Genomic DNA, 19,497 nt, shown 5'->3' with positions numbered 1-19,497 from the left:
AGGACCTTTTCTCCTTATCCAACGTCTTGTACCTACACGTAGATACCGAACGCAGTATATTGATCTAGCCTACCTGGGCCTCAGACATCTTGCTCGTTGCTCTCGTGACACTCCACACCCATCACGACTCGAGATTGAGGCACCATGGCGAATCAAGTAAGTTGCGACCTCAATTCGACCGTATTCCAGTGATATAATCAACGGAGCCTCTCCTCTATCGTTCACGGAGTTAATCAGAGATCCTTGCTCCACTAGGTATACGACCATATCGTAGTGTCCTTCCACGCAGGCTAAAGCCAACGCAGTATTCCCGTCGGAATTCTTTTTTCTTAGACATGTCTCAATCGAATCTAAGCCCTTCAAGCAAAGTGCAGCTTGTTTGATATCACCGTTGACACAGTGACATACAAACCACGCGTATTCTTCTTCGTTAAGCGCCAAGCGGTCTAGAGATATGGATAGATCCTCTTCACTAGTCTGGCCTTGTATTGCTCCTCTCGCTAATACTTCGAGAATCTCATTTGTGCTGGGGTCTTCTATATCTCCGATTGTCCGCCAAATACCAGCATCTCTATCCAATTGGAATCCCAGGTCTAACTCTTCGGCGACACTGCCTGCTTCAAATGGCCAGACTAGCTGGTACTCTTGTTGCAATTTGTCGCAATTTGTCGCAATGTGAAAGTCGGCGATTTGGATAACCTTCGGGGGCCCGGTTGGACCCATGGGTGTGGAGCTTTTGACAAGCAGGGAAGGGACAAATGACAAAAGCGTTTTTGTTGTTCCACTCAAGAAGTATAGCTGATGCTAGTGTTTTGCATCCCATTGTAGTCTATTGAGGAGTTTCGTGAGAGACGGACATAGCGACCCTAGCGATTTCTGGTGATAGAATAGTGTTGAGAACTCCGGCATGATGGGAAAGGACTGCTCTGAGACGAAAAGCCGCGCAATATGAGGCCTTGAATTGTTGAAGGTGAAGGTGGGGACTACGAAGATGGCTGCTCAGATGCGGGGGTCATTCTTGGCAGCTAAATGCAGCTTCTCCGCGAATCTCCATTAGACCGACCATGCTTGCACCATCTACGAACGCAGGAGAGTCTTCGCCCTGGATCTCATAACACAAAAACCAGCGTGTTGGTCACCGGTCTTAGATTTCCTTTGCACATGCCTGTTGAAGGAAGTTATTGAGCAGAACTGTGTTTCTAGTTTTGTTAGGCGAAGTTTTTTCTATACGTATGCTTTGGATCGAGTGCAAACTTTCCGTGCCTGCCGCACCTAGCTCAAGGGTTGAGGCAAGGCTGAGATTTGACATTCGGAGTTGCAGTGACGCTGAGCCGTAACGATGATAAAACAAGAAAGGTCAGCAAGTCTGAACAAGGGAAGACAGTTGGCTATGCGATTTCGCAGGGGCACTTTGGCTGTCCGAATACCCGGGGATACTCAACCCATGATGCGATACATCAAGCTTTAGGTGAGGAAATTCTTTCCTTCTTTTTTTTTTTTTTTTTTTTTTTTTTGTTTTTCTTCTTCTTCCTTCCCTACCTCCTCTACTGGTTTGTTTAGGTTTTCCCCCTTTCGCTTACCTTTTAGCTTATCGTAGTTCGTAGTAGCCTTTTTTTCAAAGCAGTACAAGTCGCTACAGGCATCTCTGCGGTAGGTGTCCATGGCGCTGCTCCGAATGTTCCATTGTCGAGTGCAGTATGAGAAGTTAACGCCGTGTCTGCATCTGAACGCGTGCCCAGGCAGGTCTAGGGTAGCCGCAAAAAGACGTCATGGTCACTCCCCCACAGCAGCTGCCCCTCCATCGTAGGGGCGGCAAAGATGCGCATGCATGCTTCGCGTGTCCGTGAATACTCCCCTGATCGCACTTCTTCTGCTACAATGCCCGGCCTGGTTTGCAAGCTGCTCATCTTTGCTGCTGTAGACGGGCGCTGGTGTTGCAGCCCACCCCGTCGCGCAACTACCCGCTGAAAACATAGTAGGCCATCAAGATTGACTATAAGGGCAATGTCGGACCACTACTCAAGGACCGCCGCCAGGAGGAAATGGCTCCGGGCACGCTGGAGGTGCACGGCATCATAGGTAGGGGATGCAGCGCTCTTGTAAACAGAAATGGCTGACGCGATAGGCCTGCTCAAAATCGCGACTTCATATTTCCTTATTTCGATATGCGACTGCGAGCAGGTGGCGCAGATACGCAGCAAGCCTAGCTATAAGATCACTAACGTCGCGCTCATCCCGCTCTCCTCGCAGGCCGACGCTGACAAGGCCATCACATCTGCCCGTGACCACGTATAACGTCATAGGGAAGCATAGGGCCTAGGTGTGGACAAGTATGACAGAGAGAGCGATGAGGATGATGCACTAAGTGTGACTAACTCACTTAAGGAAGAGCCGCTCACACCACCCACTAAAGTTAAGGACTCTGTTACTGGCTAGCACAGGCCAGCCTTTGAGCGCATTAGTGTTACTAAGGACGCAATATAGTGTAAACGCGTCTATAGCCACTTCGTAGGCGAAGTAGTTCTCAAAGAAGGTCTAGAAGACTGATAAGAGACGGCGTAGGGTATAAGCTCCACCAAAGACCTGCGCAAGGCCATGTTCAAGAACGTTAAGTTAATACCCAAGGACTATGGAGGGCAAGTGAGCCCGTCTAAGCCTAACGCTCTACCTGTAGGAGATGAGGATATGCCAGAGCCTGTAAGCCCTAAAGAGATACTAAAAACGCTTACTAGAGATAAAGATAGCACTACTATCGCCTTACTACCTAAGATTCTGCGTACCACCAAGATGCATTTTGCATCTAAAAACTTTTTCTACTCGTACGATTCCGACCTTTCACATGCAGTTGGGAAGCAGCAATTTAGTACACTTCATCTGACATGCGAGCATAGCTACCGTCAGCGCACCAACGCACTGATCTTTGCTCATCGTTTTCTCAAGGCAAGGAACACCGAGTTAAAGCTGTAGCCTCGGTGCCATTCACGTTCCAGTATGGCAGTGAAACAAGGTCGGTGCGAGTCGTAACGCTCGCACGAGTTGCCAATTCGCTCCGGTCGTCGTACGGCTATCCCAGAAAGCACAATATTCCAATAACACTGAGTTGCACAAAGAAGCTCGTGGAACATATGCCAACAAACCCTTGCTGCAGACTATACTCCGACGTGACTCATCTATTACATCACGTGCGTGTGGTAGCGAATCCTCTTGCTGGACCTTAGGGCACCCATCGAATTCCGACCTGTACGCAGGTCGGATCGAGCATGTTCAAGCCGACTCCATTGATCTTGATCTTCATACATTATTGCCGCCTTGCCTACATGGAAATCTTGGTTTTGGTTGCCAAGATACACATGGCAAGATGTTACTGTACACCAATCGTAATGCTACGTGGCACCCCAACATGTTCAGACTCGAGTCAGCACAACCTCGTGTGCAAAATTGCAGGCCATGGATTACCTTCTCCTTCTACACTTACTTCCGATATGTTTCCCGGTCCGCTTCGTATCTACGATAACGCGCTCTCTTTGCTTTGAGGGACCAAGCCATCCATTCAAAATGTAAGAGCAAATCCGAATCGTCACTATCGGTATCGCCGGTAGGTGGCGATGGAGCCGTTCGTCAGCGAGGTCAGCCCAGAAGGTGGATCTACTCGAAGACCTAGAGACCTTCCAAGCACGAGGGCTGTCACACACAAAGACAGCACAGAGTGGGATGCAGAACGCCATAGCTACTGGGCGCATGCACGTAGTCAAAAGACTACGCTCGATGCCAACCGTTACAGACATTGGCTAGGCGGTAAATCAACCCTTACTTATAGCGTGCTCCCTTACAACACCTTCCTAGGGAGGCTCGCAGCTACGAGAATTCCAAGCTACAACGTTCATAAGAAATGTCACTACTGTAAGAATGACATCTTCTAAATAAAGTAGTGGTTAAATGCACCGACTATGCGCTTCAATTACACTAGAGATAAGTAAACCCTGCAGAAGCTCGCGTAGGTAGCGTTTTGGTGAGACGATGCACAGACCATCTCGAAAGCGAAGCGTCGCCAACCAGCGACCGAGAAACTGGAATGGGGGCAGAGTGGATTTGCGATTAATGTTTTAGGACAAAGATGTTAATGATTGGGAGCTATACCTGTTTATAACGGGGAGCGGTCCTCTTGTGACTCAATTCGGCCTGCCTTCCAATCTGTCCGACATATCCTGGTGAATCAGTCTACCTGGGCACTTGGGTAATACCATGACGCCTATGTAGCTATACATGTATCTCAATACAACTATATGTTGTAACCAGGACTTGACTTACCTCGATAGCCATTAACTTTCACTGCAATGTCCGGCTTTGCACCCCTCACACAACGCCCGGTGATGCGGCTTCACATTCTTTCTCCTATACTCTGGCGCCTCCATCTCCACGCCGTGCCACTTTTTCAAACGGTACGCTATCCTTTCAGCGTATGAGTCGTCCAGCCAGGGTTGACTAAGACTGTTGCACTGCTGGCACCGCTGGTGGTATACTCTAGCGTTGTATCGACCACCCGAGTACAATCTGATCGTGGTCGCAATCTTCTTGCTGGACCATCCAGAAGCTGTGCATGCTTCGTTTCGGCAAGAAAACCGGCCCATGATGTTGGTGTCGTAGTCTTTCAGGCATTGAGACGTTGAATCGTTTGGATAGAAAGACAGATGTAGCTCGTCTTCTGCGAGTAGCCGCGACACGTCGCCGTGAAGTTGCGGATGCATCGACCATTTCGGAACTTGTTTGCTTTTCTTGGGCGGCATGTTGATATCTTGTGAGTCGGGTAGTTGAAATTCCCGGTCAGGATTGTGCCGTGTTACAAGGGGTTTCCACGTACCTGACCGTAGGTTCAGACCTTGCGGGTATTCAGTGATTCGAGCGTGAGGGATGGCGGTACCAAAGGGGTTGGGTGAATATCCTACACTCTACGATAATACAATGCAACAAATATCAAGAGAAGACTAATAGTTCGTATAAAGACGAGTGGCTTCAATTTAGATATGAAAGTAAGCTTTCGAAGTTGACTACGAAGAATAGGAACTGTTCAGAGAATGTCCTCAACTAAATACCAGTCGTCCCATCCCTCACTGTCTTCCGATCCCTCGTCGAGGTCCCGCCAAGTCCTCGAGGTCCCGGGACCCAGCTGGGTCCCTAGGGGTCTCGTTTTATGCCGGGTCTCGTCACGTGAACCTGAGGTCCCGCCAAGTCCTCGCCTCTGCGGGGTCTCGTCACGCGATGTCGGTGTTCGCTCGTTCCGAGCGGCGTCGCGTCGCTGTCGTTGGCTCTTTGTCCTTTACCAGCCATATTCATTGTTGCGCCATCCATTGCCGATTCTCTGTCGTGCTTCTTTGTGATCGTAACATGCCGCTAGCAGCAATGACGGCCGTTTATGAGAGCTCCATGCAATGTTGCCCATCCCATACCGCACAATTATACCCACATCCGTGTAAAACCGTGCGGCGATGCGATATTCAGTGTATGGGACGGGACACTAGTCACATGGACCGCAGACCGAGTGCGTCGTTACATCTGGATGTGGGACAACGAGAGAGTTTGCAGGATGCCGATGACGCACTCTTAGATGTGGGGGGTCAAGATTGTGTTGCTGGTCGGCATGCCATATAATTGACTGCGACTGCAAGAACCTGCATGGGACCACTAATCTTCCGAGGGTGCATTTTTTACACCAAATTCCAACCATTGGGTGGGAACAGGCTTATCAAACCGGTCGCTGCGAACGCAGAGGGCACCTCATATTACGAAGTGAGTGTATCATTTACTAGGGTAAATGCAAGGCGAAATAAATAACGATAAAAGGAATGACAACATCTCGCAACCCCTGTCTCTAAAGAATGTGGGTGGTGTTGAAAAGACGGTTACCCGTGTCAGTCGTGCCGCTACCGGTAAACTTTGTGCTCGAAATCCGAAGCGCCACGAGACTGACGTTCCCACACGTTTCCAGTGCCTGGTATACCTTACTCCTCGAAGAAACACATTTCCCTTGGATAACCCCAGTCACTACCACAATATGAATATATTTGCTAACATTGCGAACGTGCTGTACAAACTGGATGACCGTCTTTCCGCTGTTTACGACGGAGTCGACCAATAAAATCTGGCTTTGGCCTTGAATATGGTGGGGTGCAAGGTCGCTGGGGGACTTGGCGTGCACGTACATCGCCAGCGAGAAAGCCTCGCTGACGCCAGAGGCCATGGGTTCACCAGCTCGCATGATTGCCACAATTGTCGTCTTCTGTTCATCCATGAGCCGGGATCCGGTGGCTCCGTGCCCTAGGACGTGCGAGATCGGACAGTCCTCCACTCCGATTATGTGAGTCAAGTACTCCTGAGAGAGATACCAGCCCGCCTGACGATGAGCTCTCCTTAACGCAGGCCCAGCAACAGCTGCATCGCGCATCAGGGTTGCAATGGCTTTGGCCGCGTTCTTGTTTGTTGCATGATAGAATGCAAGCTTTGCGGAGCGATCATGGCGGCGAAGCAGGTCAGTGAGGAACTCTATGTTGTTCAAGTCGATCATCGGCAGCATAGATGTGTCCAGCCGCGATGAAGCAGTACGAGGCAAATTGACTTGGCGTGCGCTCAATTGGCCCTTGCCTATCATATCAGAGAGGACCGTATCCATCGATCTGCTTCTGGTGATCTCATCGCCAACTACAACAATTGCTTCGTCCGCTGCCATCAACATGGGAATATCGAGTGGACTATCGCCGAATGCCCAAACATATGCGTGGTGTAGCGTCTGCAAACGGTTCACAACGGCAGCCTTGGTTTTTGCTGTCACAACAAAACCGTCTGAAAGTCTTCCGCCCGCGATGATCGGTATGCCTTGGGACAAGCCTTCTTTCCCGAGAACTTTCTCCCAGACTCGGTGAAGGCCGCAACTTACGACGACGGCACCGAGGTGCTCTTGCTCCGCTACCAGCCGCAGCAAGCGCTTGAATTCCAGATGGACTTCTACGTCGGAAGCTACCTGTTGACAGATGGCATCGTAAGTATGCTCGTCGACAGCGTCCTCATATAGAAGCATAGCCTGTCGAAAACTTTTGTAAGAGTACCCCATTGGGCCACCAAACAATGACTTTAGTGGAGCACTTATGGGCATTGATCCGGTTTCCGATAGTTTCTGCCAAAACAAAGGCCCGGTGTCCTGCGCAGTCAGTGTTTTGTCGCCGTCTAGTACCAGGATCGTACTAGGTGGGCTTCTGTAGGACGCCATAGCCGCATCCAATCTGGTCTGAGCTTGGATCTCATTGTGATTTTCGGTATGAACTCTGAAGTCTCGGATGAGCTCCAATGCTCTCTTCTTTACACTGGCATCTGATGTCAGAGCTGAGAACAAGATGCCATGCTGGCGACATAACGATTGCAGCTGAGCCTTTTCGGCTTGCTGCCATTTCAGTAGATGGGAGACTGAAGTATCGGGGCGTGGTTTCGAAGCATCGTTCCGGCGGCGTTGCTCGATGGTCTCGACGGGAATATCGAGATAAAGGATGTGCGTATAGGCGGCCAGATCGCTCCGTGTACAGACTTTGTGCCCGGTTTCATCTTCTTCCGGCCAGAGCATGAAGTGACCAGTGACTACAGTCGTTTTTCCATCGCCATTGCTCCGAATTCTGATGGTGTCGATAGCTTGTTCACGCCACTGCGTCTTTTCTAGTTCACCCATCTGCTGAAAGGCTTTGAGGCCTCCAGGTACGAGATTGGCTATCGCCTCCGAACCTTCATAGAAATGGAATGAAGTTTCCCTCAAGTCCTGCTTTAAATGGTCCATGAGAAAAGTTTTTCCAGAGCCCGAGATCCCATATATGCCGACGATAATTGGTCTTTCGACTGAATTGAGCTCGTCGGTACCCTGAGATTGCTTCGATTCATGACTAGCCTCATGGCTTTGTTGGAGATTTGAGAGTTCTTGCTCGTGGACAGACATTAGAGCGAGTTTGAAAGTGTCTCAAGAATTTTACAAAGTGACAGTCAAGTGCCTTCGATCTGAGAACAGGATCAAATTGAGTCGATGGAGAACAGCTGTGCAATGCCCCAGCTTGTAGATATAGATCGTGCGGGTTGCCTTTTGGCACGTGACATGTAATTGATTGGTGGCTTGTTATCATCCAGGTGGGCCAATACGAATTGCTGTTTTGCCCTAAGAACCCCAAATTCGAGAGTAGCTCTCGAGTATTCGCATAGAGAAGTCTCTTTCCGCCGTGCAACCGACCGTGATAGTCTATGCAGGCCAATCTAAGGGAGAAGAGGCCAGAATCGTCGGAGCCTCTTGGCGGCGAGTTTGAAAGATACCGGGTCGATATCGTGACGCAACGCTACTTCGAGGAGCTTATGGTCCCTGTCAGGATTGATGACCTCGCGAATTGATTCGCGACACGGTGCGTGACACATGCCGCCCGCCACACGATAGAATTTCCAGCGCAAGGTATACTTAGCTACCATATACATATATGCAGGAATATGGCGCGAGAGCGCGGGGAGTTGGCGCGTCGGAACCCCATCATACAGAGCACGACTGATGGAAAAGAGAACGTCGGATGTCTCACTGACTTTGCCCCAATGTGTTGTCGCTGAACGGCGTTCGTATAGCTCCTCTCGAAGCCGATCTCGATACCAACGAGGAGGTGACTGGCGAGGGAGACCCAGCATCCTGTGCCACCGGCGCAAGAGCAAGGTTGATAAGCGGCCTTTTGACGCGAACATATTAATTGCAGGAGTCTGTAGGTCGGAATATTGGACTATTCCGCTGGGTGCGATTATGTAGAGAGCGACGTAATGGTGGCACGAGTGAAACCCGTTGCGAAGTCCTAGATGTGATCCAAGTATTTTCACCCAATTTTTAGGGGAAGGAAATAAAGGCGACCAGGACAAAGAGAGAAATGGACCTTTTCATTTGCCACGCTGCAGTGTAGAAAGCACGGACGGTGACTGCAAATCCCTTCAAGTCCTCTTAGGATCTGTGTGATTATGATGTTATGTGGTATCAAATGCTGAGACCGCCGCGGCTAGGTTTGAGTTCCGATAACCCCGCACGAAGGATATCTGTGAAACCCGAGATTCCATCTCCGGTTTTTTATTTCCAATACCGTTTTATTTGCTCATATGAGGAAGGTTCTCTTTTCCTGAAGGAAGGAACCTCCCCTAGACGGAAATGATCATCCTCCTTTCTCCATTCCATCATAGGAAACCTTCCCCGATTGCGACATGTGCCTCAACCGGGTGATGACCAGGTCATATGATCGTGTTCAGGACAGCTCAGCCTTAACCCTTCATTTCACGTGCACCCGTGACATTTCGCGCGATTTTCTGTGTCGGCGGTCGCGTTAACACATCTTGTCACTGAATCGAATATATGTTGCAACTATTTGTCGGAATATAATCATACGAGTTTTGCCACTGGAAATCAGGCTGCGATATTGGGCCATCGCTATTGGAGCGGTTGAAACTTGACCCTCGCTTCCGCTTCTGCGCAGGGTCTCTTTTACATTTTCCGGAGACGCGAGTAGAACAATCAGTCAATCTCCATTTTTGGCAAGTTACTCTGCGTGGAGCGGAAAATTCTCGCATATCATCATGGGTTGCAATATGTTACCAGTTGTGACCTAGATTTGCTTCATGTGACTATGGTCCAGATATGACGAAAGACTATGTATGGACACGGACAGAAGGGATACCTCAACAAATTATTCAAGATTGCACGCTCCCAGATAATGCAAGTCGGAAGGTCCTTCAACTGATAGTAGGCAGCAATCGAATCATCTCGAGCAGAATGATCAGCGAGGAAAACTCGATGCACGTTGCTTGATCAGGCATCAGACTTTTGATGGTCCTGTCAGCACTCAGGGTACTGTGGTCGAGAATGGTTTTTGATTCGCTTCGGTATTCAAGGACATCCACGAGTGGGCCGATCTTGTGCGTGACGATGTGGGACCCGACCAGATCTTGTGAATATGGACAGGTTCAAATCTTGCCAAATGAATATGGCAGAGGTGAACTTGCAGCCTGGAAGGCCCCATCCTGTGCCTTATAAAAAGTCATCGAAGAAGTTATCCACGATAACATTTGGAAAATATACACAGATTCTTGCTTTCCCAACACGCAATATGGAGATCAAAACTGTTCAAGCGCAGATTGGATACCAATTTGCTCTCCCTGACCGTCTCCGTGTGGCTCTTACAGCAGCCCATCGGAGCGATATAGATGGAACCTCGGATGATGGTAACAGGGGACTAGCCAAGCTGGGAATGTGTGCGGTGGACATGATTGAGACATATCGGACTATCGTTATGAAGAATGGAACTAGCAGTAGGCTTAGACCCTTGACGTTCAGGTTCCTCGGCTAAGAGTCACAGAGGACGCCAACATCCAAAATCACTGGTTCAAAAACAAACGGAAACGAGCCAGTGTTTGCTGCACGTTGGGGATAGATCAGCAACTAACCCAGAGTGTTCGACAGAGGGATCAAGCGCCTTCCACTGATGTTCTAGCAACCGCACTAAGCGCTATACTTGGTGCCATCTGGTTGGATCTCCAAACCCAGAATGGAGGCTTTCCGACCATTGTTGAGCAAACTTATGCCATATTATGCAAACTGGAGCTCGTTCTAACTCAAGTGGAAAACACTAGTACTCCCTTGACATCTTTCTCAACGGATGCCCAGTTGAATGCCCCACTCTCACACCATTTTCAGCAGGTGCAGGATGGTGGTGATATCGAATCGCATTATATAGCTCTTAGCAGCGGGATGTGGAGCCAGTACAGCGACGATCTGGCGCATGACCAGGCTCAGCCGTATGACACTGTTTTCATCAATAATAGTTCAAGTGAGACTAACAATTTAGAATAGCGGGAGATTTGCTCACACAACTACAGACTTCGCTCAAGACCTCAGTAACTTTGATTTCGGAACAGACGCCACTGAAAACATATGGGACTGCTTCGACCTCCCAGGCATGTATGAGATCGCTGGCGACCCAAATATCATGACTTCATTGGGAGAAAAAGATGTGACGGCTGCGAAACGAGGCTCTATCGACGTGGAGTACGGTATTCAACCGGTCGCAAAGATGAGAAAAACCCAAAAGAAGGCCCGCAGTCACCAACATGATGGGCGTGATGAGTCCACACTACATCAACGTCTTCTTGAAGAGGAATTAGAAAAGTCAAATGCGCTCTCGTCTCAGATTCGAAGTGGCTCGGAAGTACTTCTAGACCATCCTGGAATCAGCGCTGTTGAACCAAACAGCCCTCATCTTCCTAGATTGCGCTTATTCTATTTAACAATTGGCAGTTCTCAAACCCTTCTGAATTTCAGAGCCATGCTCCACACGGCTCGAAACCTGTCGCACATCTTTTCCTACATTGTTACAGCTACTCTGCGACCCCGGGAAATATACGCCGAGATCTGTCGACTTGGCAATCAAGAAGCTCTATGCGTCTTGCTGCGACGATACCACGTTATACAGTTGTTCAAGACAGTACAAGATAGTCTCTTCCGGGAACATGGGCTGATTGTCCAGACCCCATCAACACACATCACAGGTCAACGGGCCATGCCTGGTAATCCAGTGAACAGGGCTCAAGCGAACTTGACAGAAGAAGTTTTAGGGATGATATTGCCGGGGCCGGCAAATGGAACTCCGCAATATCAGAAGACTCGCAGACATGTGTCGCAGCTGCGACGGCTCGCCAATATACTAACCATGTGGACCGACCGTTACGGCTTTGGGGTCCTCGCACTACTGCCGTCAGGGTCGAACGAATCTGAATTCAACTTCAATGATTTCACGTAGGCACCAAGCGCGCTTTCTCACCAATTTAGTTATATTGACAAATACAGGCTGCTAAGCATGACCGAGAAAAGACTTAAAGCCTTTTCGGAACTTCTTGGACAGCACCAAGGTCCATATTTAACGGACCTTAGCAGAGCTATGGAACCTTCCCTCATGGCGCTAGTCGATGGGAGACTGTCGATGTCGGACCCCTTTCCCATCGAAGTCATAGACAGTCAAAGTTTGGAACGTCTTCCGAAGGGCTGCATTATCGAGTACTTATCACAGAAAGAGCAGTAATGCATGTATATATCGCACACCGACATCGCGCCGGCTGTTGCAGAGGGTATGTACTACTGCTGTGGTGGCCAGGACAACCTGGGGGAGATTTGCCAACATTAGCCCTGGGACACTATGAAGGGCGATACCGGTTTCAGGGGTATCGTTAACGTTGGGAAGTAGGGAGATGAAAGCAAGCGCGCTCCTACTGGTGTTTACTTGGGCAGAGCTGAGTCCGTGGCTAGGCTGGGAAGTTCTTCTGGGACATGTTGAGCTCCTTGCTCAAATAATGGATCATCGGGTGTTTTACCTGGGATGGTATCGGTATGGTGGACCAAATCTTGAATGAGGTGACGATCAAGATGTGTTGTTAAGGGGGTTTCTTTCTGGCAAGGTGATAGTAATAGACAGAGGTTTTCAGGATAGAAATTGAAATAGGATCATTGCGCGTGGAACCTCTTGGTTCTAATATGTTGACGAAGTGACGGCTTTGACCTGATATGATAGGGTATGGCATTGCATGGCAAGCTCATGAGCTTCCCAATCGATGGAACAGAGCTGTGAAGAGTGCGAGATTAACAACGAATTTTTCACGGTCATCATTAGCGACATCAACCAATCGTAGAAGTGACACCTGTTCCCCCGGAACGAGCACGTGTATGCCCATCCATCAGCACTATAATCGTTTACGTGACATACCTAACCCCAATCGACACCGCCCTCTGCGCATCATCATCTAGCATCCAACATCCCCAACATCCGTCTCTCTCCTTACGCTCTCAGCGAGGATAACTGTGATCAAGGGGCAACTGCTGCTCCATCAGCACTGGAACCCGTCTAGCGGTTCTCCAAGCTCTGCGATCAAAGCTTAGCGCGATAGCCGACAATGCCGCAATACAATAGCGACTGCAGAACCGTACAAGCCCACGCCTGTCGCTGCCTCTGATCGCATGGTGTTTCCGCGGATGCGCATCGACCTTCTGCAACCTCGTCGAATGCTGCTTGCAGATGAGCACGCCGTTCCGGGGTACCAGAGTTCCTCGTCGAAGTTCTCGAAGGACAGCGCTGTCACGGATGGCGTACATTGGCTGGCTGCCGGTGAGGTTGCTGTGCTGGCGGGCCGTGCATCCCAGCAGAGCTCCATGACGTTAAACCCTGAACCCCCAGGACTGTTGAACCCTAAGTGCTCCATGAACACTGCAAAATACACCGATGAGCTGTTGCGGTCCTCCAGATAATTCTTTGCATGGGCAAGCCTGCGCGAAATGTGACCCTTCAAAACATAATCCGGGGTCAGGGTTACGCCAACCGGCACCCTCCCTCGTCCAAAACGGGGGCGAAATCGACCACGCGAAACCACTTCCTTCACCAAACGCTACTCAGTTATTCCAGCCATAGCGGTTAGGTAAGTGCTCATACTCAGCGATAATGGCACTGCGCCGCGGCTCGAAGATATGTTTTAATCGTAAGCGGGCTTGCAACCATGTAAGTAGGAGCGCAGTTCTGCACAGGACACAGAAAAGATAACCGTTTCTAAATATATTGAATTTCTGGCTCGGTGCTAGAGACGCCGATAGTAGGTCTATCACACGAGAACTACTTCGCAAGTAAAGAGGAAGCAGAAGGAAATCAGTTCAGCTATACGCTAGGCGGTTCTGACACTTGGAGAGACTCCTAAGCGTTAATGTCCAATATAGTCGCGTTCTTGGCTAGCTTATTAGGAACACGAATATATATAATTCAACTTACCACTTGGATCAAAGAGTTCTGAAGCATCAATGCCTTTACGCAGTAATCCATGAGATAATTTACTTCAATCAGGGAGATAAAATTCGCGCAGAGGATCTGCGCTAGACTTAAATGAGGTGGGTTCGAGCTCTTTCGCGAGCTTAGGAATCGCGCCTAAATCTGATCCGTATTTATGTCCCGTTTTCGCCTGAATGAGACGTATCGGGTGAGAAACGCAGCAGCCCCAGTGAGATAGGCCCATGAGAGCCGTCAATCTCGAGCAAGTGTGCGCTCAGATTGGGAACGGCTCCTAATCCTGATTCTGATCAAATGATAGCCAATATCGAGGAAGTAGTAAGATCCATCACTGCGTGCAGAAAAGCCCGGCCGACCAACTGACTAGGAAAGATGTCGCACTCTTCTTCTATTCTAGCGGACTGGTTGATCAGTTCCGACACACCGTGGTTTTCCCCACTTAGTGATGGATGTTATGGTCGATTGCCAGATTTTTGGGTGAAGGCGTCGCAGCCATTTGGGATGCAACTAGCCTGTAAACCGATGGTAAGGATACAAGGTACGGCGCTGTTATTCCAGTAGTGTCATCTAGACACAGTAGGAATGAAGCACACCTACCCTTCTACTATTCACTAGAACATAGATACCCGCAGTGGAAGCTTGCGTAGCGTTTGATGAAGCGAGGTCCGGACTAGCTCAAGAGCGGAGCGGAACCAATCAGCGACTAGAAATTGGAACGAGGGCAGAGTGTCTATACGACTGTAGCTCTACGGTCCTAACGACACTCAGGGCTGGGTGTCGATGTTGCCCTGGGTTAGGATTGGGATTGCGACTCTTGTAGGGAGGCCGATATCGGGGGCTTTACTGAAGGCTGGTGGAGGCTACACCACGCCAATCTGCTGGAATGCCGCTCTAATGGTCGTTGCAATTGGGTTAATGGTTGCGTCGAGAGTGTGGAAGCATGGCTGGGCATGAAAACCTGTATGTTGATGAGTTACAGTTATGACACGAGTCGAAACAAAAGCTTCACGACAGCAGGTGGATCCATCAAACCCATGGTTCAAGTTCATTCTTTAGCACAATAAGCTGCTACTGTACATTCCTTCTCTTTGTTCGCTGGAAATTATGTTGGGATCACTGACACAGATTGACTCGATTCTAAATATGGCGCGGAATGGCGGCAGCCCGTTGCGGGGCTTGCTGGCTACCGGTATAGTGTTCGTCAGGTGTTACGCGAATCCAGACGGCACGCGCAAGGGCAGATTAGCAGGATAAAACACGATCAGAAGGGGTTGAATGATGGTAGGTAATGCTCTATTTTCAGCGCACCTATCTCTAGCTTTATGCTATTTGCTCGTTGCACGAAGCTCAAACTTTGGCTGCAGTGGTCCATGATTACCAATAGACCTGGACGTAAGGTGCAGTACCACGGCACGGAAGACAAGAATTACACCGGTCTCTGTGATTACCAATCAGACCCATTTCACGGAGTGCAAGCTTGATCGGGTCATTGGTTAATTAATAGCGCCCGTGCACTCCGACATCAAGATCCGATCCGGGCACGCGGCTGCTGATGGAAGAGACGCTGAGGCTCACGGCTGTCGGAATGACACAGGTGGGCTCTTCGATTGGCCCCATGAACCTGTTTTTCATAGTGTCCGTATCTCACATATGATTTCTACAGCTTGCACGACATGTCCATATCCATCGGACTACCTCTTCTGACCACATCAGCAGGTCTTTATGACCAATACGGTTGGAAGGATTCGTATGGTATTTGGAGCCGTGCAACTTGACGCCACAGTAATGCTTGTTAGTGGAAATTAACCACTCAAATTGGATGGCATGCAATGTGTCAAAACAACCTATTACTACGCCGTTTAGCATCTTATCGTAGCCGACATTCCGCGACTGGTATGGACCCTCTGCATCACCGGCTTACAAATGAGGGGTGATAATGCAGTTATTATAGGGCTTATAACAACTCCACTCTATCACAGTCGTCAAGAGCAGTACAATTACTTTATTCAACATGTTCCACAAATAAATGTATCACCAGACACGATGCTATCTCGAATTGTCTTATTTGATTTGCCCTCTCAGCAGGGCACGTCTTGGTCACTCAACCCTTGGAAGAGTAAGTGTGAGTATTGTCTAATACTGTCTACTACTAACTAAATTAGCGCGTTTAATCTTGAACTACAAGGGCATCGAGTACGATACAGAGTGGGTGGAATACCCAGATATTGAGCCCAGGCTGAGGTCACTGTGGGTAACAAGATAGGTTAAGCATCGAAGCAGGATTTCTAACTTCACATAGAGGACTTGCGCCAAACCACAAGGATGCCCCGGGTTACTTCACAGACTACAGCATCCCTGCTATCAAGTATGAAGACGGCACCTACGAGATGGACTCCTGGCCCATCGCCCAGGAGCTCGAACGACGCTATCCGAGTCCATCCCTCCATCTGAACGAACCCGTGACAGTGAAGGTTCGTGATCAGATATCTAAGATCCTCAGTCCAATCATACTGCAACTTTTGCCTAGAGTTCCCGACCAACTGCCCGAAAGATCCCGGGAGTATTACAACAGAACGCGTGAAGAGATGTTTGGTAGGCCCTTGGCGGAGTTGCATAAAGAAGCTCTGGAGAACGCAGAGGATGGTTGGAAACAACTGCAGGAGCCAGTGAAAGAGATAGCGGATCTGCTGAGAAAGCATGACGGGCCCTTCTTCTTGGGAGAGACTGGTAAGGAGTCATTTCACGCAGCATGTGAGGCGGAAACTAACTGGACAGTATCGTATGCCGATTTCATTCTCGTCTCTATGTTTCATTTTGTCGAACGTTTTGATGAGCAGGCCTACCAGCGGTTGATGTCTTTTGATCCGGCTTTTTCCAAGGTATACGAGGCGGCCAGGGAGTGGTTCGTGAGAGACACGTGAGTATTTCTGTATCAATAAATAACAAGTCGTCTCTGAGCCTACCTTGGGGCAGCCAGTTTCATCACAGCTTTTGTAATAGAGGGATAGGTTCACTCCATTGAACTTCATCAATCAACCAACTATTCCCTTGAAGTCTTGGATTCTGAAGGAAAAGATACTCTCGCCAAATAAATTTGGTCATGTTCCACAATTTCAACAGTTTGTGGAAGCACTTCACAATCTGACTTGACGCATAATTTCTGAACATCATCGACCGTGAAGACCTTAGCTTGTGTTAGTCCTGTACAAAAACTCTTCGATTGCATGCGTCGTACCCCAGTATCATAATTTCTACCAAATATTGGTTTTTCTGTTAACTTGGGGCCGCTCGATAAGCCTAGATAAGCTGGAGCGCGAATCGCGTCGTGACGTTGTCCTAGCGCGTCGCATTAGAAGGGTGCTGTCAGTAATATCGTAAATAACCGCAGTGGCTGGAGCTTTCAAGTGAAATCAGACTGTGATGATCCTGGCTAGCTAGAATAATTCCTACCTTCGCAGGAGTGTGCCAGAGCACGTCGTACCCGAAGTCATGTCATGCCCTGCCGAACATCATACGCTGCGCACAAATGTGAGGTCATAGAGCCACCTATGATAGCTATGATCATGAGATTCTCTAGTGGAGTAGTGAATAGAGACATGTAATCAATTTTATTATTTAAAGTCCTCGTAGTGTTGCAACGTACGCAATGCGCCTATACGAACGCCTGCACCCTCAGATTGTCCAGGCTCTGTCACAAGCCGCGGGGTAAAAGAGGTTAGAGTTGCCAGCAGCCTCGAGATTATCGTACTAATTATGATGTTGCCAGTCATGACAAGGCCGAATTCCCCCTTGCCCCATGTTCGGTATACGTTGATGAGGATCTTGAAGAACATCACGGGCTTCGAAGTTCTTAGGTGAATATTCAGAGACGACCATAGCAATTACACTTAATGAAATAGTCAATAGTAAAGGTAATAGCTTAAATAGGGTTGGCACGTTCTTAGGGTCCCATGAAGAGAGACGCTCAGTCATTGCACGCATCAAGAATCGATTCTATGCCTTCTTCGAGATCTCGAATTTTAAAGGCTTGCCCAAGGTGATACATTCTTGGTCTCGGCTTCGCATTGTCGAGGAGCCATGCCGCTTGACGTGCCAATTATGGTCGTAAAGATGAAACTGGTTGGAGAAGGTGATTTGTGAATAGAGATTCATAGCCAAGAAAAGTCTAAATGGAAGCCTCGTGCGGTCCACATGCAGTGCGCCTTGCGATACTACCTTTCTAAGATTGCGAGAAAAGTCCCGACTATCAGTCTACATAGGCATAATTAGTCATCTCCGATCGCCGGTGTTTTCCATGTGCTCCGTGCCGGCTGTGATTAGTAATTAGTGCAAGGAGGTTTAACGAGTGAGCACGGATGCCGGTTCAATCCATTTCTTCCGTGCCGACTTGCTACACCTTCTGAATATGTCTTTTTCGCGATAATTGTGTATAGGTCAGTTCATTATTGTGGACACTATCGAAGTCTGTACATCCGTGCTGACATACTGTAGATGATAAATCCACTTGCTTGACAATCGTGGGCTACTCTAGCTACATGTTTGAGCTTCCTGTAGCTAGATGAGATGGTATAAAGCTGGAAATATGGGCGCTGGACATAGAGTATCGGTCACCACTGTTTGACCATTCCAGCCATTTGTTCCTCCCGCAACGATACTCCCAAGTCAACAAGATGGTGCAAGACGTACATTTCGGATCCTTGGTATACGAGTACCAGACCTTGGATGTGGCTGGTCCCTTCGATCTGCTCAACCTCGCGAGCAGACGCGTTGCCGAGTACGGCCTTGCCCACGGTGCCGACGTCTCCCAGGAGACCATAGACAAATCTCCGAATTTCATCTTCCACCACATTGCCGAGAGCCTTGAGCCGGTGGCGCTGATGACGAGCGGCTTCAAAATCACCCCGACGGATACTCTCGACAACTGTCCCGACATCGACTATCTCTTGATCGGCGGACCCATGCCAGAGACGTTTGAGTTCCCACCGAAATACGTGGACTTCATCAAGCGCCACCATGCCGCGGGAAAGACCATCTTCACCACCTGCACTGGTGCCTCGGCGCTTGCATCTACGGGAGTTCTCGACGGCAAAAACGCTACTGTCAACAACGTTGAATACAATTGGATTGCGAAACGGTATCCGAACGTCAATTGGTCCAAGGACAAGAAATGGGTCATCGATGGTAACATCTGGACTGGTGGTGGAGTGATAGCTGGCATGGACATGTTTGCACACTGGCTGGAGAAGACGTATGGGAAAGATGTTATGGTCTCAGCCGCAATGCAATTGGACTATGAGCCACGCGATATTAACGGCATAACTGGCGTTATCCCACTTCGCTACGATGCTTCGGGAAAGCAGATTTCAACGACCGTCTTCCCGAAATGATAGATATGTCAATGTTGCGGAGAACAGGTCTAAGATCAAAGAGACTGGCAGAGAGAATCAGAGCTAGGGACAGAGTAGCTCAACTATATAGTCTGATCTCATCCGATTTCAATACAGTAATCTGATTAGGTCTTTACTATTGCGTCCAATTGTCTATTCTGCTTAGTCTCGATTGTAAAGCGAGAAATAAGCGTAGCGATATATATCCGGGCGTTGTTTAAGCTAGCAGAACTTTATCCTTGTCCTCAACCACT

The 19,497-nt window shown here is 49.0% G+C and overlaps 9 protein-coding genes across 9 annotated transcripts; 4 read left to right on the top strand and 5 right to left on the bottom strand.

Moving 5' to 3' along the window:
- Nucleotides 1-68: 68 nt before the first annotated feature.
- Nucleotides 69-814, bottom strand: CC84DRAFT_1234346 (ankyrin; the record flags this gene model as incomplete). Its single annotated transcript, XM_018183815.1, has 1 exon — nucleotides 69-814. The coding sequence occupies exon 1, from the start codon at nucleotides 721-723 to the stop codon at nucleotides 70-72; it is 654 nt and encodes a 217-aa protein (XP_018028953.1). The 5' UTR covers nucleotides 724-814.
- A 1,064-nt stretch (nucleotides 815-1,878) lies between these two features.
- CC84DRAFT_1223692 (uncharacterized protein) lies at nucleotides 1,879-2,295 on the top strand (the record flags this gene model as incomplete). Its single annotated transcript, XM_018183514.1, has 3 exons — nucleotides 1,879-1,917; nucleotides 1,980-2,079; nucleotides 2,126-2,295. The coding sequence occupies 3 exons, from the start codon at nucleotides 1,879-1,881 to the stop codon at nucleotides 2,293-2,295; spliced, it is 309 nt and encodes a 102-aa protein (XP_018028952.1).
- Nucleotides 2,296-4,315: 2,020 nt separating this feature from the next.
- On the bottom strand, nucleotides 4,316-4,784 carry CC84DRAFT_1234343 (uncharacterized protein; the record flags this gene model as incomplete). The annotated part of the gene is made up of 1 exon (XM_018183814.1): nucleotides 4,316-4,784. The coding sequence occupies one exon, from the start codon at nucleotides 4,782-4,784 to the stop codon at nucleotides 4,320-4,322; it is 465 nt and encodes a 154-aa protein (XP_018028951.1). The 3' UTR covers nucleotides 4,316-4,319.
- Nucleotides 4,785-5,866: 1,082 nt separating this feature from the next.
- On the bottom strand, nucleotides 5,867-7,969 carry CC84DRAFT_1234337 (uncharacterized protein; the record flags this gene model as incomplete). Its single annotated transcript, XM_018183813.1, has 1 exon — nucleotides 5,867-7,969. The coding sequence occupies one exon, from the start codon at nucleotides 7,967-7,969 to the stop codon at nucleotides 5,867-5,869; it is 2,103 nt and encodes a 700-aa protein (XP_018028950.1).
- Nucleotides 7,970-8,277: 308 nt separating this feature from the next.
- CC84DRAFT_1234334 (uncharacterized protein) lies at nucleotides 8,278-8,745 on the bottom strand (the record flags this gene model as incomplete). The annotated part of the gene is made up of 1 exon (XM_018183812.1): nucleotides 8,278-8,745. One exon carries the CDS (start codon nucleotides 8,743-8,745, stop codon nucleotides 8,278-8,280), a length of 468 nt encoding a protein of 155 aa, XP_018028949.1.
- A 1,400-nt stretch (nucleotides 8,746-10,145) lies between these two features.
- On the top strand, nucleotides 10,146-11,834 carry CC84DRAFT_1106065 (uncharacterized protein; the record flags this gene model as incomplete). Its single annotated transcript, XM_018175124.1, has 3 exons — nucleotides 10,146-10,347; nucleotides 10,395-10,859; nucleotides 10,927-11,834. 3 exons carry the CDS (start codon nucleotides 10,146-10,148, stop codon nucleotides 11,832-11,834), a joined length of 1,575 nt encoding a protein of 524 aa, XP_018028948.1.
- Nucleotides 11,835-12,960: 1,126 nt separating this feature from the next.
- Nucleotides 12,961-13,892, bottom strand: CC84DRAFT_1182090 (uncharacterized protein; the record flags this gene model as incomplete). Its single annotated transcript, XM_018180596.1, has 2 exons — nucleotides 12,961-13,467; nucleotides 13,842-13,892. 2 exons carry the CDS (start codon nucleotides 13,890-13,892, stop codon nucleotides 12,961-12,963), a joined length of 558 nt encoding a protein of 185 aa, XP_018028947.1.
- Nucleotides 13,893-15,899: 2,007 nt separating this feature from the next.
- CC84DRAFT_1191760 (uncharacterized protein) lies at nucleotides 15,900-16,777 on the top strand (the record flags this gene model as incomplete). The annotated part of the gene is made up of 4 exons (XM_018181203.1): nucleotides 15,900-15,972; nucleotides 16,019-16,103; nucleotides 16,156-16,583; nucleotides 16,632-16,777. 4 exons carry the CDS (start codon nucleotides 15,900-15,902, stop codon nucleotides 16,775-16,777), a joined length of 732 nt encoding a protein of 243 aa, XP_018028946.1.
- Nucleotides 16,778-18,281: 1,504 nt separating this feature from the next.
- Nucleotides 18,282-19,470, top strand: CC84DRAFT_1264892 (class I glutamine amidotransferase-like protein). The gene is made up of 2 exons (XM_018185348.1): nucleotides 18,282-18,289; nucleotides 18,348-19,470. Exon 2 carries the CDS (start codon nucleotides 18,527-18,529, stop codon nucleotides 19,241-19,243), a length of 717 nt encoding a protein of 238 aa, XP_018028945.1. The 5' UTR covers nucleotides 18,282-18,289; nucleotides 18,348-18,526; the 3' UTR covers nucleotides 19,244-19,470.
- Nucleotides 19,471-19,497: the final 27 nt, after the last annotated feature.

This window comes from Paraphaeosphaeria sporulosa (assembly GCF_001642045.1).
Source record: "Paraphaeosphaeria sporulosa strain AP3s5-JAC2a unplaced genomic scaffold CC84scaffold_19, whole genome shotgun sequence".
Lineage (NCBI taxonomy): Eukaryota > Fungi > Ascomycota > Dothideomycetes > Pleosporales > Didymosphaeriaceae > Paraphaeosphaeria > Paraphaeosphaeria sporulosa.
This window is presented reverse-complemented; position numbering and strand designations above follow the sequence as displayed.